General features: G+C 26.5%; 1 protein-coding gene and 1 long non-coding RNA gene across 5 annotated transcripts in view; one reads left to right on the forward strand and one right to left on the reverse strand.

Annotated features, from left to right (window-relative positions):
* The window catches only part of LOC111680418 (receptor-type tyrosine-protein phosphatase N2), a 28803-nt gene extending 14542 nt beyond the window's left edge, over positions 1 to 14261 (reverse strand). The window contains exon 1 of one of the 4 annotated variants that reach the window (XM_046950665.1): positions 10878 to 11125. Coding sequence is in view for 1 of the 4 variants with exons in the window: in XM_046950657.1 (XP_046806613.1) it covers positions 10638 to 10644 (7 nt within the window). In the remaining 3 variants the exon portion in view is untranslated. Of the gene's footprint in view, positions 1 to 10637; positions 11126 to 14021 lie in introns of those variants that run through there. The other 3 variants (XM_046950657.1, XM_023442062.2, XM_023442069.2) reach the window with 3 other exon arrangements.
* Positions 1 to 15849, forward strand: part of LOC124419862 — an 86482-nt gene that overhangs the window by 54108 nt on the left and 16525 nt on the right. The gene's annotated exons all lie outside the window — the stretch shown is intronic.

Genomic DNA, 15849 nt, shown 5'->3' on the forward strand with positions numbered 1-15849 from the left:
TGTTTTTCATTATAATTGAATTTTAATAGGGAACAAGTTTATTTTATATGAATTTGAGTGGTTGATAATTATTTTTAGTATAATGTTTAAATTAGATTATAACTTTGTTGTTTTTAAACTTTTTACCCTAATTTTTTACTATTTGTTAGTTCCATAACACTTTTGTCGAAATTTTTAATGTGAGATTTAATTAAGTTATGTAGTCTCTATTTGTTGTATTTAATTTTTGTGAGAAGGGTATGAAATTTCGCAATAAATTCTAACAACCCTAAACAGTACAGTAAATCTTCTGAAATCGATGTAACGGTATTAACATAATTTTCTCCGGGATCTTAATATTACAAAATACTATACTAAAAACGGTCGGAGATATGGGAAAAAGTCGAAAATCACCCTTGCATGTAAGTTAATGAAAACAAGAACATACATACAACTCACATTGTCCCTTTATGTATGTTGCAATTTAAGTATATGGATGCCCGGTCCATTATACGTGTATTTTGCTTAAGTTCATGAGCTATTGATGCCCCGTTGCTTAACATCAGAGATGTAAAACATCACTTCCGTTTACAACTACGCTGATGGGATGGCCCCTGTCGAGTCGGCAACAGTACCTAAAGACGTAACCGGTAGACAGAAGTACGAATCCATTAAATAAGACAATACTTTGACACACTGTGGTAATTCTTTGACACCCTATTGTAATTCATAACTCGTATCATACCACAGCCACTCGGATTCCTGAAGGAAAATTTACCAACTGACATAGTCCTGCAGGCAACTCGTCACCCGCATATTATGTGGTTCTGTGGTTAGATCCTATGTCAAATCATATCAAGGACTAGGCGAGGAATGAAGTGACATTACCACTTTACCCACGGATTGCAAAACACCAAAATGGGATCTGTCATCAAGGAAATTAAATGAAAAATAATTGTACGTAACAAGTTACGCCTATTCTTTATATGTATTTGATCCACAGTTTTAACATCCACGCTTGCACTTGTGTACAGAGAGGGAAAACACGACTGGTACCAAATTGACACCAAAGTGTTTATAATTTTTCAAAAAACATCCGTTGTCGACATCAAAATTTTATACACATCCGTTGACTAAATGTTAGCAAACGTGGTAGGCTCACTATTAATCATTTTTGACAACGAATGTTACAAAAAAATATAAACACTTTGGTGTCAATTTGGGACCAGGCGTGTATATTTTTTTCCTGCTGTGATTGTATCTAAAACTTGACATATAATTACTTGATGTTTGTAACACCCAAAAATAATGCCCCTACAACAACCGCCTTGCCCGACTATACATTTGTACTTGTCTTTTTTTGTTGTTTTGTTTTTGGTTAAAAAAAATTTAGCTTGAAAAATTATATCGATTATGTTTCAAATAAATACCAAGAAATATGTATATTGCCCTTTCCACTCCTTGTTATATAATGGCCTTAAATGTTAAACTGTCTATTTCCTTTGAAATTTTTTACATTAAAAAACCAAAATTTATTTTAAATCCAAAGAGAGATTTTTTCTTTTTAACTTCTGTAAAAAAATAATAAAAATAAAATGAATATAAATTCAAAACACAAAACTTATTCTTTACAGCTTCAACTTCCGTTTGACTAACGAAAGTATTATAAATATGAAATGAATATTTTATTGAGTGGTTCAACACAGGTTTCACCAACAACAATTTACATAAATTATTATTATTTTTTCTTATTTCTTTGCCCTGCTTCTTAAAGTCCTTTTTTAGATTTTTGTTAAAAAAAAAACGTATACAAACATACTTAATAGAGTGTATGTGTATATGTAAATATTATGACTCTATAAACTTTATATATATGTATAAACATAAGTGCTACCCACTCGTATAAAATATTTATTTTATTTTCCTTTTATACCAAAAAAAAAACAGTAACTCAACTAACAAAGTATCTAGAAAATGTGCGCTTTCAGCAGCAAAATTTGTTGTTTACACTGCATGAAATTTGTTTATAAAATATAAATTACGAGTATTTCGGACATTTATTATATATTTTTGATGTTTTTTGTTGTTGTTGTTGTTGTTGTGTTTGCTAAGTGGCTTAAAAATAAAAACGGATGTGTTGCAAATTACTTCCGTTAAAGTGGCTGTATTTACCAGAACTCTTCTCAGCTCGTTGTCTGTCTGTACATATTAGCACTCTTTTAATTAAAATTATTATTACACAAAGTAAAGTGTAAGATTATTTGGAAAATATTTACATATATATTCCTACTACTTAATATAATAACAATATACATGGTTAATTATATATGTAAAGTTATTACCTGGAACTTACATAAACCAAAAACAGTATATTTACTAGGAACAAGAGGTGCAGTTTTTAAAAAGGGGAAACTTAAAATTTAAAAAATATATTTTGCTTACTTTGTAAAGTTAACAAATTATTTAAGCAATATTGTTAAATTTTCTTCGTTTCCTTTTTAATTTTGTTATTCTTTTTAACAATTAAATAGTTTCTATTTTAAAAACTTTATTTAATTACTTTTCTTAATTGAAATTTGTTTCTAGATAAAGTTTTAATAATTTCATATAAACTACCTAATAAGTATCAGTAGTTATTTTTAACAAAAAAATTTTACTTTTTTTCAAGGGTTTTTGTTTTTATAGAAATGTAAAAGATACACCCCCTCTCATTTTTCTTATAACAAGTAAGAGAAAGAAACTTAGAAATCATGTTTAAAAAGTATCAATTAATTCAAAGATCAACTTTATAACAACTACCACAACTGACAGAAAATCTCTGATGAAATATCTTCAGAAGTTAAATGGTTTTTCTTTAACATCCTTGAAATAAATGTCAGTTGTTTAAGAAGTATAAACGTGGAGGTTTTTTTCTGAACATTTTATTTTTTATTTTATTTCATTTATTTCTCAACCAACTTACTGATGCAATGTTTTACAGTCAAAAATAGTTTTTAAAGAAATGAAAAATTGCAAAAAAAAAAACGAAAGTTTGTTTAAATATTTTCGCTGAATCACATGGTGAAAAATAGAACTTTTGGTATAAAAAGTTTTCGTGTGTTGTTAGTTCTTTCATTCTTTAATTGTATGCACACGGCTTTGGCTTTTGTATGGTTAAAAATTGTTGTATACAATTTATTTATATTAAAAAAAGTTGAAAAATTCTTTTCGGTTAGGGGAAAGAAACCACCAACACGTTATGATTATAGCGTTCATCATCTATTGCATACTATGATTACTGGCATTATTTTTACTATTCCATGATGCAATATTACTTTTATGATGCAGCAGTATTATGATATGAAATGAAGAGTTTTTATGGCAAAATTTAGGGAATTTTTGTCAAATATTTTAACCTGCAGGAAACATGAAATGTATTGATTTTTACTTTATTATACAAAGTGGATTTTATTTAAAAACATTGCTAATACATACTTTACTTGTTTTCCGTGAAATTTACTGTTATATGAAAAAATTTCTCCCGAGAGTAAAGGATGAAATAATTTTCATCCATCATTATTATACGTACGTACAAAATATAGGACATATTTTTTATCTAAGATTCTGAGGCTTTAGAATTAATTTTAGCAAATATACGAACTGAAAGAGGGCATATAGAAGGACATTACTAAATCAACTTTTTTTATATAAGGATTCTCAAACAGAACGAAGGTTATGGGTATATAAATTGAATTTAAGTTAACAATATCAAATATTTTGTTAAAAAAATCTATAGTTTTTCAAACCTTCCGATTTTTTTCATTTCCATTTGAAAGCACTAACTAAATAAATGTTTATACCCATCAATATGCAGGTGGTAGATTAAGTTTATTATAGCGTTCGTAACATATCAAGATGTTGGTCTTAGAAAATCATATATATTTTTTATACTTAATACATTCAATGATGAATTAGCAATGGCCATTATGACTGAAAGCATCATAGATCCGAAACAAAAGGAACTGTATGTATGAAATTTTTCACAAATATTTTCTATTATTGTTTAGTACAGTATTTGTCTAAATGAAACAAAATTACGATATAAAGTATAAAAAAATCGGTTTGCAATTTATCCGATTTGCTGAAATTAAAAAAAAATGTTATATATGTTAGGGCGAAAAATTGCGATTTTTAAAGCTTCTGGACTCGATATCTAAAATGTAAATGTAAAATTCTAAATCCAGATTCGGATTCGATGGAGCTTTAAAGCTTCTGGACTCGATATCTAAAATGTAAATGTAAAATTCTAAATCCAGATTCGGATTCGATGGAGCTCAGTCTTTTAGAAGAGTGTACTTGGTTTAGAACTTGTCCAATATCTCCATATAAGGCCTTGTACAAAAATCATCGTTTTCTATCTAGGAAACATTTTCTTGTCCTTATATTTCCTATATCCTCATAATATTCTAACTAGATGCGCGCTTGTTCGTTCATTTGTCCGTTCTATATATCTATAAAAAATTATTTTCCTTCACAGTCTCGAATATTCAATATCGTAATTTTAATTTCACCTTATATATTCGAAATTGTTATATGTATGTATGTATGTATAACCAAGTTCCATTTTGGTTTCATATGGTTTTATCAACAGCCTTGATTCCTATTGTTCCTAAAAACCTAGTGAAAACTAACATAAATCTATTCGTAAAAGAACAATATTTTTCTTAAACAATCCATTATAAGCTCTAAAATAAATTACCTGTCCTGGTTGTTGCATCCTTAAATCAACTACCAAAATGATGTCAGTTTCATGATGCAGCAAATGTCTAACAAACAGATGACCAACCGTGTACAGCAACAATTATTCATGTTACAGTGCACCCAACACTGCCATTTCCGAAATGAACTCACAACTGCAACAACTAATGGACTTCTAAGTAAATATTGGAGATATTTACACAACTACTCTGAATAATACTTGAAAATGGCTGTATGTACGTGTGAATGTATAGAGTATTTTAAACTTCAACTCATAAAAAATGAATAACTGTACTTTCGGGAATTGTCCATTGGGAATGCATACAGAGAACCAAAAACATCTATACATACTTACATCGATATCTATCAAACACAAGTGTGTTGCACTGGACTAAAAATGTTCGTAGGAAATACAACCGCCCGCCCACACTTGTCATTAACAGTTACATACACAAACACTTACATTCTTTTATGAATGTATTTCCCACCGTAATACTCATGTGAATATTACATTCTACAGTCGACTCGTACACTCGTACTACATAACGAAATTATTAATTGCGCAGCAACACACCGTGTAATATTTTCGTCTTAAATGTTGCTGTCGTATTTGTTGTTGATTTTATTTTTCGTTTTTGCAATTGTTGCTACAAATGTTATTGTTGAAAGCAAAAAAAAAAAGTACAAAAGTAACGTATTTCAATGAAACAATAAGAACAAACCCAACTACTATAAATGTATTTGCTGTGAGTACAGTAATAACAGCATCAGCACCAACAACAACTTCGATAAGGTAACAAAGTAACAAGTACATCGGAAAAAAACTCGAACTGATAGATACATGCAAACATGGATATCTACATATACACACATACATACATTTAACATTTAAAACAATTGAAAAAAGGCTGGAAAAAACTTTTGTAAAAATAAAAGTAAAAAATTTTTTTTTATTCTGTTGAAACGAATTTTATAGCCCCCAAACTAAAATTCATTTCATTTCCATAAAAAAAACTCTTCTAAATGGGTGTCTAAAAACAGACTTTATTATTTTAGATATTTTTTCTAAGTAAAATTTTGTTTGTTACACAAATGAATACGTCATTAACTTTTTTGTTCTTTTATATCTTCTAAGGATTTCAAGTATGCAAACTTCTGTTTTATTTTTATTAATAAAGAATCGAGAGGTTTTCAAAGAAAAAATAATTTAAAAACTTAAATTGAAATTTAAAACGTGCAATTATTTTAATAAAATTGTTTATATTACGTACACAGAAAAAAAATCATACATAGCATTAATTTTGTCATAAATGTTATGAATTTGACTTTTTTCAAACATTCATACTAAGTGAAATAATGGAAAGATCTTATATTGTACCAAATTTTATAATAGTATCTTCAATATTTTTACCTGTATTTTGATTACAAGTTAACATAGACGGATGGACATAGCTAAATCGACTCAAAAAATTATTCTAAGCCAATTGGTAGAAATAGAAGTGTGGTGAGTTGAAAATAGCCTTTTTCTCTCGGAATAATTTCTAAAAGTAAAATTATATTGCATTTGAATGTCAAATAAAAGAATGTAAAGTATTATTCAGTTATTTTATGGAAGAAAATTAAACTTTTTGGATTTTTTTTAAATGAGGCCTTAAATATTAATTGTTGCAAGTTTTTTATATCAATATCATAATATCTACAAACTTGTTTTTCCCAAAAGATAGAAAAACTCAAAAATTGGTTAAACAAGTTATGAGTTATTAAAATTTTCCCCGAAAACTTAGAAGACACACAAAAATATATATAATTTTTTTTACTTTAGAAAATTTTTATAAAAAATATTATGTTTACCTTTATAAGATTCATAAATGCGAATTTTTATTCAAATTGAATAACGCTTACTCGGTTTAGTCTCCGATCAAAAAAACATCATCTCTAAAAGTCCATTTTGAAACTTTCAAAAATGTTGTTAAGTGGGTTTATAAAAATTTAGGTTTTCTATAATGTACCTTATAAGAGAGATATATACGAATTAAACATAAATAACAATGAGCTTAATACCTCTCCTAGTTTTTCCTTACCTGCGATATGAATTAAAAGGATTTCGGGAAAAGGGTAATTTTAGCCAATAATTAAGTAAAAATTTTATTTTAGTTACTTTTATCAAATATTTGTTAGTTTTATTCAGTTTATATTTATCTGCAATATTAGTTATTAGTGGCTATGTAAATTTTATAACAATTTCTATTGAATTATTTTTGTTTATTTTATAACTATGTCAGTTATCTTTATTATTAACTGTAAATTTTAATATACAAATAGTATTGTTATTTCAACCATAATCTATTGTGTTTATAAAACTGATAAACCATTTTTATACACACCTACTTCTACTCAACTAATTTATGCATAAATTTATCTATTTAAGTATAAATATTTGGTATTTACCATAAATCTAATTTCAACTATAGATTATTAGCAAATGATTTAGTTTTGGGAAATAAAAACATTTAAATATGCAATGTATACAATATATTAAATGTCTAATAGTTATTTATATAACAATTTATTAGCCCATTTAATTAACTGTAATTTTTACAAAAGAGAGAATTCAAATACTTTTTGATACAATATATTGTTTTAGATTAGTTTTAATTAAAAATTTCCCACTGTTATAAACTGAACAAAAAGCATAAATATAAATACATGTATAAACATGTATATGCTTCATTCTGATTAATGGAATTAATATATTTGGCTATTGAAATATTCTATTGTACTCATAGTTTAGTACATAAGTTATAGCAAGATTTATTAACAGTATTTCTTACTTAATCAGCCATATTGCTTTTTAATACTTCAAACACATTTTTATTAATAAATTTCTCTAGAAACCTTTTACTTAACTCAACTATTTGTTTAACACCCAATGAAGTAAAACCTAATTAAAAATTTTATTGACATAGGTATTTAAGAAAATCTATATAAACGAAACAAAATTGTATTTTAAATCGTTTAGAAATTCTTTTAATCCTAATCGATTATTATTTCATTATCGTAGTAATAAATCAAATAGACCCATTAGATTTTACTGGCAATAAAAACAATTTAAATGTTGCCACATGTTTTTGACAGCAACCCAGCAACAAACATCTTTCTAAAAATGTTATAAAATACAATTTATTACTCCGATTGTATCTTATTTTATATTAAAAGGAAAATTTAAATCAATTATTTACAATCTAAATTAATTTGTATTTTCTGCATAAAATTGCAATAATTTTCTTCTTGTATGAATTTAAATTTATCTTCATTAAAATGTCTATTAAACTTGCTAGAGAAAATTATAAAATATGTATGTAGCTAATATTGTATTTTATTTTAAATCTTTTGACAGAATTTTCAATTTAACTTTAAAATAATTATTTCTAAATATTATCTTTTAGGCAATTTAAATACATCATTTTGTAAAATAATAATAATTTTCTTTAATTTACCTACAAACTGCTGCTAAATGAACCAATATGTTTTTAGCAACAAACCAGAACAACAAACTAACAAATATGGTACATTTAAAGTTAATATTTAACAACAATAAAGTACCACACCCTTAATTTAGTTGTTATTGTTGTTATTGTTGTTATTTTCATACTTGTAGTTGTATGTAATTGTGATTAAAGTAAATAGACATCATTATTTATGATCTTATAAATATTGCTTTGTTGTTTGCTGCTGCTGCTGCTGTTGTTGCAAAACTTAATAAAGTACTTTGTTTGTATGTATGTATTTATGTAATACATATATTTGTCAGTTGATTATATATTATTTTCTTGTTCATAAATCTTTGTTGATGTAACAAATATTTTGGTTCATACTTCATTAATAATGTTTTACAGAAAAATATATCTATATATGTATATGAATTTACAAAATGTTTCCAGATTTAAATGAAAAGATAAATCGATTTCTGACAGGTGCTTTATTTGCAAAGATTATTAAAAATATATGTAACTATTGTTTATAATTTAGATTTGTATCTGGTATTTATGATTAAATCATAAAATGAAAAATTAAATCATATAAAAACTAAGATATACATAATTATGTAAGTACTCTATGTAGCATTCGTTTTAAAGTCCTTTTCGGAAAAGGAGCTTAAATAATATAGTAATATCAATACTATAATCTGTATAAGGTTTGTAACATCCAAAAATATTGGTCCTTAAATAATACCAATCGCCTTAGAATCACTGTATTTAACTACAGGTCGCAAGTTTTCCTAATAATTTGATTAAATTTAACACATACTTTTCTTTTGATCCAAGGACGAACGCTATTGAAATCGGACCATATCTACTGCCATATAATTATATTTTGTAAAATTCTCTTTTACGGTAGTTTAACAGGCCCACAAATTTTTAGTCTAGAGACCAAAGTACAATTTTCTACAAGCTTAATTCAAACTTGACCTTAGACTTTGTCTATCACAATAGATTTTATAAATAATAAAGTTATTTTCGCCCTTTTCTTGAGTCTCAAATATGATTAAAAATCACATATAATTTATAAAATCTGAGACTGGATTCTTTTCACTTCTTTGGAAGTCAATAAACATCATTTCTACAGAAGGTAAACAAATTCACTTAGTGCTACTTTTGAAGTGGTGATTAATGTTATTCTTTTGGAAGTACATCGTTTTATTTTTGCTAGTCGTTAACTGTAAATATATATTTTTTAAATAACATTGACAAATAAATCCTTAAAATTTTGATATGGTTCAAATAGAAACTCCAAATATCGGAAATTTTGACATTTGACCTCGACAGTTTATGGGTTAAGATTGTCGAATTTTAATAAAACTTCGGAGGTACTTATTTATGTAAATATTATTTAGCAAAAAAATTTTTTTAATAGCAAACTTCTTCAAAGTTTGTGTCATAAAATTATTTTGATTGGCATGTAGAGGAAATCTGGGGTCTTTAAAAAATCGATGTATAGGGTCCCAATATTATATTTGGGAAATTACAAAAGGAACTTTTGCATAGATACGATTTACAGTTAATGATACTTTCACAATCGTAAAGTTCTAACCCAGACTAATAAAAGTAATTGGTTATGGAAAGACAACGCATTACAGAAGTCATTATTTTTTTCTGGCTTATAATTAAAGGACTGAATTTTAATATAAAACACTTTTATTTTAGAGTCTTTTATAATATAATTTTTATAAATAGATTTCAATTTTAAATATAAAACTGCACTTAATTTAATTGTGTATATAAATTTACATTATAAAGATAATATGTGAGAACTTTGCTAAGACTTTTATAACCCTATACAAAAGAAACTTGTCCATTAAAACTAAATAAATATTTGACTATTGTTTGTAGTAATATTACACTTGTTATTACTAATGTATTTCATATCCAAGTTAACAATCTTTTAAAAAACATTTTTGCTGTTTTTGCTACAGTTTGCAACAAATTTGCAAGGAACTAAATGTAAGTTTGTGTTTACATAGTAAATATGCTATATGGATTTTAATTTTTAAAAAGCATATGTTACATATAATTGTATCTACATATAACTTAATACACATTTTACATTTGAACATTTTATGTACATACACTCACAGTCTATTATCAATATTATCATGAATCTACTATCAATAGGTAGAGAAAATCAACATAAACAATATGACTAGTGCACTATGGCAAAAATATCATTATCGAAATTAAAAGTACACACATTCATTGATTCACTCAAACTAACTCACTTTACTTACAAAATTTCAATAGTTCAATATAGAGAAAAAGTAAATTGCAATTTTCGAAAACAAAGAGAAAAAACTTGTATAAACAAGTTAAAAGGAATTTGAATAATTAAAAACAAGTGAAATGATGTGTAATGAAAACACTTACTTACCATTTCTTATAGATTTGCATTGAATAAAGGATTAGATTGCATTTTCATATGACGAAGCACACAACATAGCAAACCTTGCCATATGTTTGTTTGTTCGACACTCAAATAGACATTTCTTTTTCAATAAAACAAATATACACTTGGATGACTTCGTTCAAACACTAGTTGTAAGTAAGTAAGTACTTCTGGTATGAATTCTATTTTGTATTTTTCCGTAATTTGCACACACAACTTACACAGTGTTTAGGCGGCTCTTAACAACTCAATTGAAATGTTGAAAAGTGTTGGAAGTTGTTTAGTATTAACCTCAGTTAGTGTCTTGTTGCCTAAGTTGTTTGTGTTTTTTTTTTTGCTCCGAGTCAGTAATGAAGTGATGAATGATGAGAAAGAATTTTTTGAATACTTTGGTTCTTCCCTTTAAATCGAAGAATTTTTCTTATTTAACCGTTCAACTACATGTAGTCTGTGTTCACCAGGTTGAACTGAATTCAAGCATCAGGTAGTAAGATTGCCAAACTCAACATGGTTCTCAAAACTGTGTGTGAGTGTATTCGAATGAAAAGAACAAATCGACCACACATTCTACAAAACGAAAAGCTTTTTTTAAAAGCTTTCCATTTCTATAGACATGTGTAGTTTCAGTGTGTTGTAGTATGATGGTTATCCTTTTGAGTGAGAACAACAAGTTGTTAGAAAATAAAGCAACAGGAGGTATTTTTCTACAAAAAAGAATGAAAAAGCTTTCAACTTTCATCTTCTACGAAAGCTTGATTTTTCTGTAGTGTTTCTCTTTTTATTTAAAAGAAAAAAAAAACAACACCTACATATTTGTACATTACAAGTTTGAAAGCTTTTCTTCATTCATATATTTTTTAGAAAATGTCACACACACCAACTCATTTCGATATTCATGTGTGTATTTATTCGAAATATTTCTTTCTCTTTCTAGCTTTTAGATCCAATCTCCCTTTTAAGTCCTTTATAAAGCAATATCAATCATTTTTATGACCATTTGTATTCACAAACACCCACACATTTAACAAACAAAAACTACAACAACAACAGCTGAAAAAAGAAAAACACTACAACAAACCAACCGAGTACACATCACAAAAAGTTCGTACAATTAAAAGAAAAAGAAAAAAACAACAACAAATTGTTTTATGTTTGAATTTACAAGTTCGAGTGCAAGTATGAGTGTTTTTCTTTATTTACTCTATGTCCCCAAGTAATTTTCATGTTTGTTTGTATTTGTTGTATTTGTTATATACGGTTAATAAATTATTTTATTGAATTATAAATAAAATATGTTTGTTCCATTTATCTCCCAAGTCAATTTAAATTAAAAGTTAATTGCAGTAATATCAGTCATTCGGAGTAGCAACTGCAGTAGCTTTTATTGGTTTACGATTTGCATATAAATAAATTTCAATTTTATTTGCTTTTAGTTTATTTTATTGATCCTGATTAAGAAGCGAAGTTAATTATACATTTTTTTTCATTACAAATAATGTAAAATATTTTGTAGTATATTTATGGGTTTTAACAAGTATACAAAGGATAACAATTATTTAAATTATTTCACTGTTTGCTTTACGTTGAGCTTTTAATTTCTTATTGATTTGTTAAATATTTAATTTGTTTGAAATTTGTATTAATTTTGGTCTTGTTTACAATTTTTTAATAAATATGTATTTCTGGGGCAAATAATTTTTATTAATGAATGTTAACACCTTATAATAATGGACATTATTATAATTTCTGTTATTCCTCTAATTATATGTGTAGATCATTATTCAAATAGATAATATTTTCTCGATTTTTGAACTTTTTTGTTAAACTGTTCTCAAGTGCCTCAAAAGGTTAATTTATTTTTTTACTTTATTTTAAATATCGGACTATATACGATAAATTTCTGTCATTTCTGGTAAATATGGGCGACAAACAAACATTATTTCGATATGGTACACTGAGAATTCCCAAATATTGCAAAATTTGACCTTTGAACTTCACAGTTTATGGGTGAATAATGTCCGATTTTAATAAAACTCCGTATATATATTTTATATTATCTGGACTATAATACTCGGAAATACTTTATTTAAAGTGTCCAAATAAATAATACGTATTCTCTATAATATTACAAAAAATGCGAATTTCCGAAATCCGTCGAGTCTAAATCGCAAGTATTTCTTTGCCGTTTAATAGTCTTATATATTGTTCATAAATCCCTAAAAGATCTTCAAAAAATTTTGAAATTTATTTACAAAATTTCAAAAAAAACTGAAATTGGATATTTGAATCGACCGTTGAAAAAATCAAACTTGTTTGACCATAGCTGAGAAGAAGTTTACGTTATCTTATAAGGACAAAATCTAACATTCGAATAATTATAGGTATATTTTATGTAACAAAATGTGTTTTTTAGAATATGTAAAAAAATAATTTTTATCACATTTGGAATTTGCTGTGAGACACGTTAATTTCCTGGGGAATTTGGGATAACTTTTAAAATGCTCAAGAAATGTTTGCGTTTTATATTTTTTGAAATGCTTATTCTGTGCACAATACGATTTTCTTACAAAAAGGTGCAAAAATTTGAGCAAAATCTGAAAAAATTGGAAACTTCAGAGCCTTTGCCGAACCTGTTAACGTAACCTTTCAGCCTAATTTTTCACATGACATAATTTTACAATTCAAAGAACAGTTCCAGAGGGGCTGTGGGCAAAATTCGCAACTTCGTTTATTTATTTATTTTTTTTTTGAGCACAATATTGTTACAAACATTAGCATAAACGCATAATATCCTCCCCACCATTGTGATGTAGGGTATAACAATTGTTAAAAAACTACAATATGTAATGTGAAAAAATTAATATATTTATTATTAAAAAAAATTTATTTCTCAAAAAAGGAGTGTGGTTTGGACTTTACGGAGTAATCAAGAGTAATAGAATGTTACAGCACCGCTTCATAACTCGTCCACAGAATCAATTCTGAAATACTAATTTTTTAATATTTTGTTATTATAGATATTATAAGTAGAATTAAAGATTTAGATCTTAAACTCGATAAATCAAAATTTGGAAATGTTAAAGCATTGTACTGAATTTCATAAAAATTCTATAATTGGGAAAATATATAAAATGGGAAAATTTCCTAAACATGATTAAATTTAAATTTAATAAATATAATTATTTTCCAAGTACAGATATTGTTTCCATTTATATGTTTGATCCAAAAATAAAATCTATTCAACCTGCCCTAATACAATTACTGGTTGGTTTGAATTGTTTAGTAATAATAAAAAATAAAAATGCAAGCATTTTACAATTGTATAAAAATCATTACACAGTTTGACATTTAAATGTAAAACTTACCTCGTTTATATTTCTATGATTTCTCTCATGCATTAAACTATTCCATTTTTTACGAATCCACGACGATGAAGACATGCAAGTTTGTTTGTTAAAAATTTATAATATTATTTGCTTTTTATTTTTTATATACAGTACTTTTTTTATTATATTGTTCGAGATTATTTGTGATATAATATTTTATGATTGTTTTTCTATTGATTGTAAACAGAATCGTCTTTGCTTTTGATATCAGAAATTTTCATAATAATTTCAACAATTTCATACGACTACACTAGACTACAGAATCGACAACTAACCAGAGTACGATACAAAAACCAATAAAATTGAAAAAAAAAAAGAAAAAATGCAATAAATTCAGGATTTTAATATTAAAACACGTAACAAGTTTTTATCACTATTGCCACCAACAACAGCACTAACATCATCATCATCACCACCACCCGCACAATAATAAAAATAACGACACATCAGCATCAACAAAAAACAACAACAACAAGCAGAAATATCATATGAAATGATAACAACCAGTTCCTTTTCAAAATGACTGTTTAATATCCTGACTGCTTTGCCTGCCTGCATTCAGACTATTTTTGTTCTTGTTGTCATTGAAAATGTTTTTATAAATTTTAACAAACGATGATAATATTTTTTGTTGATATTATTGTTGTTGATGTTTCTCTATCTATCTTTGTAACAATATATTGTTTGCTGCTGTTGTTATTTAGGTGTAAATTGCGAAATTTATGGTACTTTTATAGTCACACACGTTAAAAGTATTAATATATGCACATTAGACTGACTCTCGTTAAAAAGTGATTTTGTAATTCCATTCAGAATATATCTTTTTATACCCTCTACAACCATCAGTGATGATAAAGAGTATATACATATAAGTTGTCATTCCGTCTGTAACAGCAACAAAGATATTGGGTTTTAAATCGACTGAAATATTAATTATTCTTCGGAATAGAAAATCAGCAAAATTTAGTAACAAAGTAAAAAGTTATAAGTAAAAATTTCAGACTAAAAAAATATTTTTTTCTAATTCTAAAGTAGTTTTCGCAAACAACCAATGATAATTGAACAAATTTTGTCACACTTTATTTTTTATTAGGAATCAAGTGTAATCAAAGTCATAACCAATAATCCAAAATTTGCATAGCCCACATACAAAGGTATTATTTTTCGTTAAAAACTCCACAAAAGATATCGGTATCAAAAAAAAAAATCAAAATATAATATGAATAGAAACCACACTAGATCTTTTCCGATCTTCAAATGGTCAAGTTCCTTCTCCGCAAATTTCCTAAACGAACAAATTTCGTTGGTAAATAAAAATGTTGGGATAATATTCGACTTGAATATTTATTGCATGTATATGTTTAAAACACTTTGTGTACATATAAATCACTATTTTACCGATCGGTCTATCATTGGCCACAGCTTCTATATAAGGACCAATTCCCAAAAGGACATTGATAAATAGAGGTATCGGAGTAAACTTAGAATACGTTTTTTTTTGTATAAATAAATCATTAAGGGAATTTTTACATATATTATGCTGTAACGGTTCAAGTAAGATTTTGGACTAAAAATAAACTTTGAAAAAGTGTCAAAAGTATCATCAATAATCAAAAATGATGGTCTACACTCTAGGGTGAAATAATTATTCATCATTGAGAAAATTTTAAAATTTATTATAAAACAAATATTACAAAATGTCTGAATTTCTCTACTAGGACAACTCTGATGAACTTAGTACATAGAATATTTTGTATATTAGCACCGGTTACAATTTTATACAATGCTGCATACAACGTTAAATTTG

This window comes from Lucilia cuprina, chromosome 2 (genome assembly GCF_022045245.1).
Source record: "Lucilia cuprina isolate Lc7/37 chromosome 2, ASM2204524v1, whole genome shotgun sequence".
Lineage (NCBI taxonomy): Eukaryota > Metazoa > Arthropoda > Insecta > Diptera > Calliphoridae > Lucilia > Lucilia cuprina.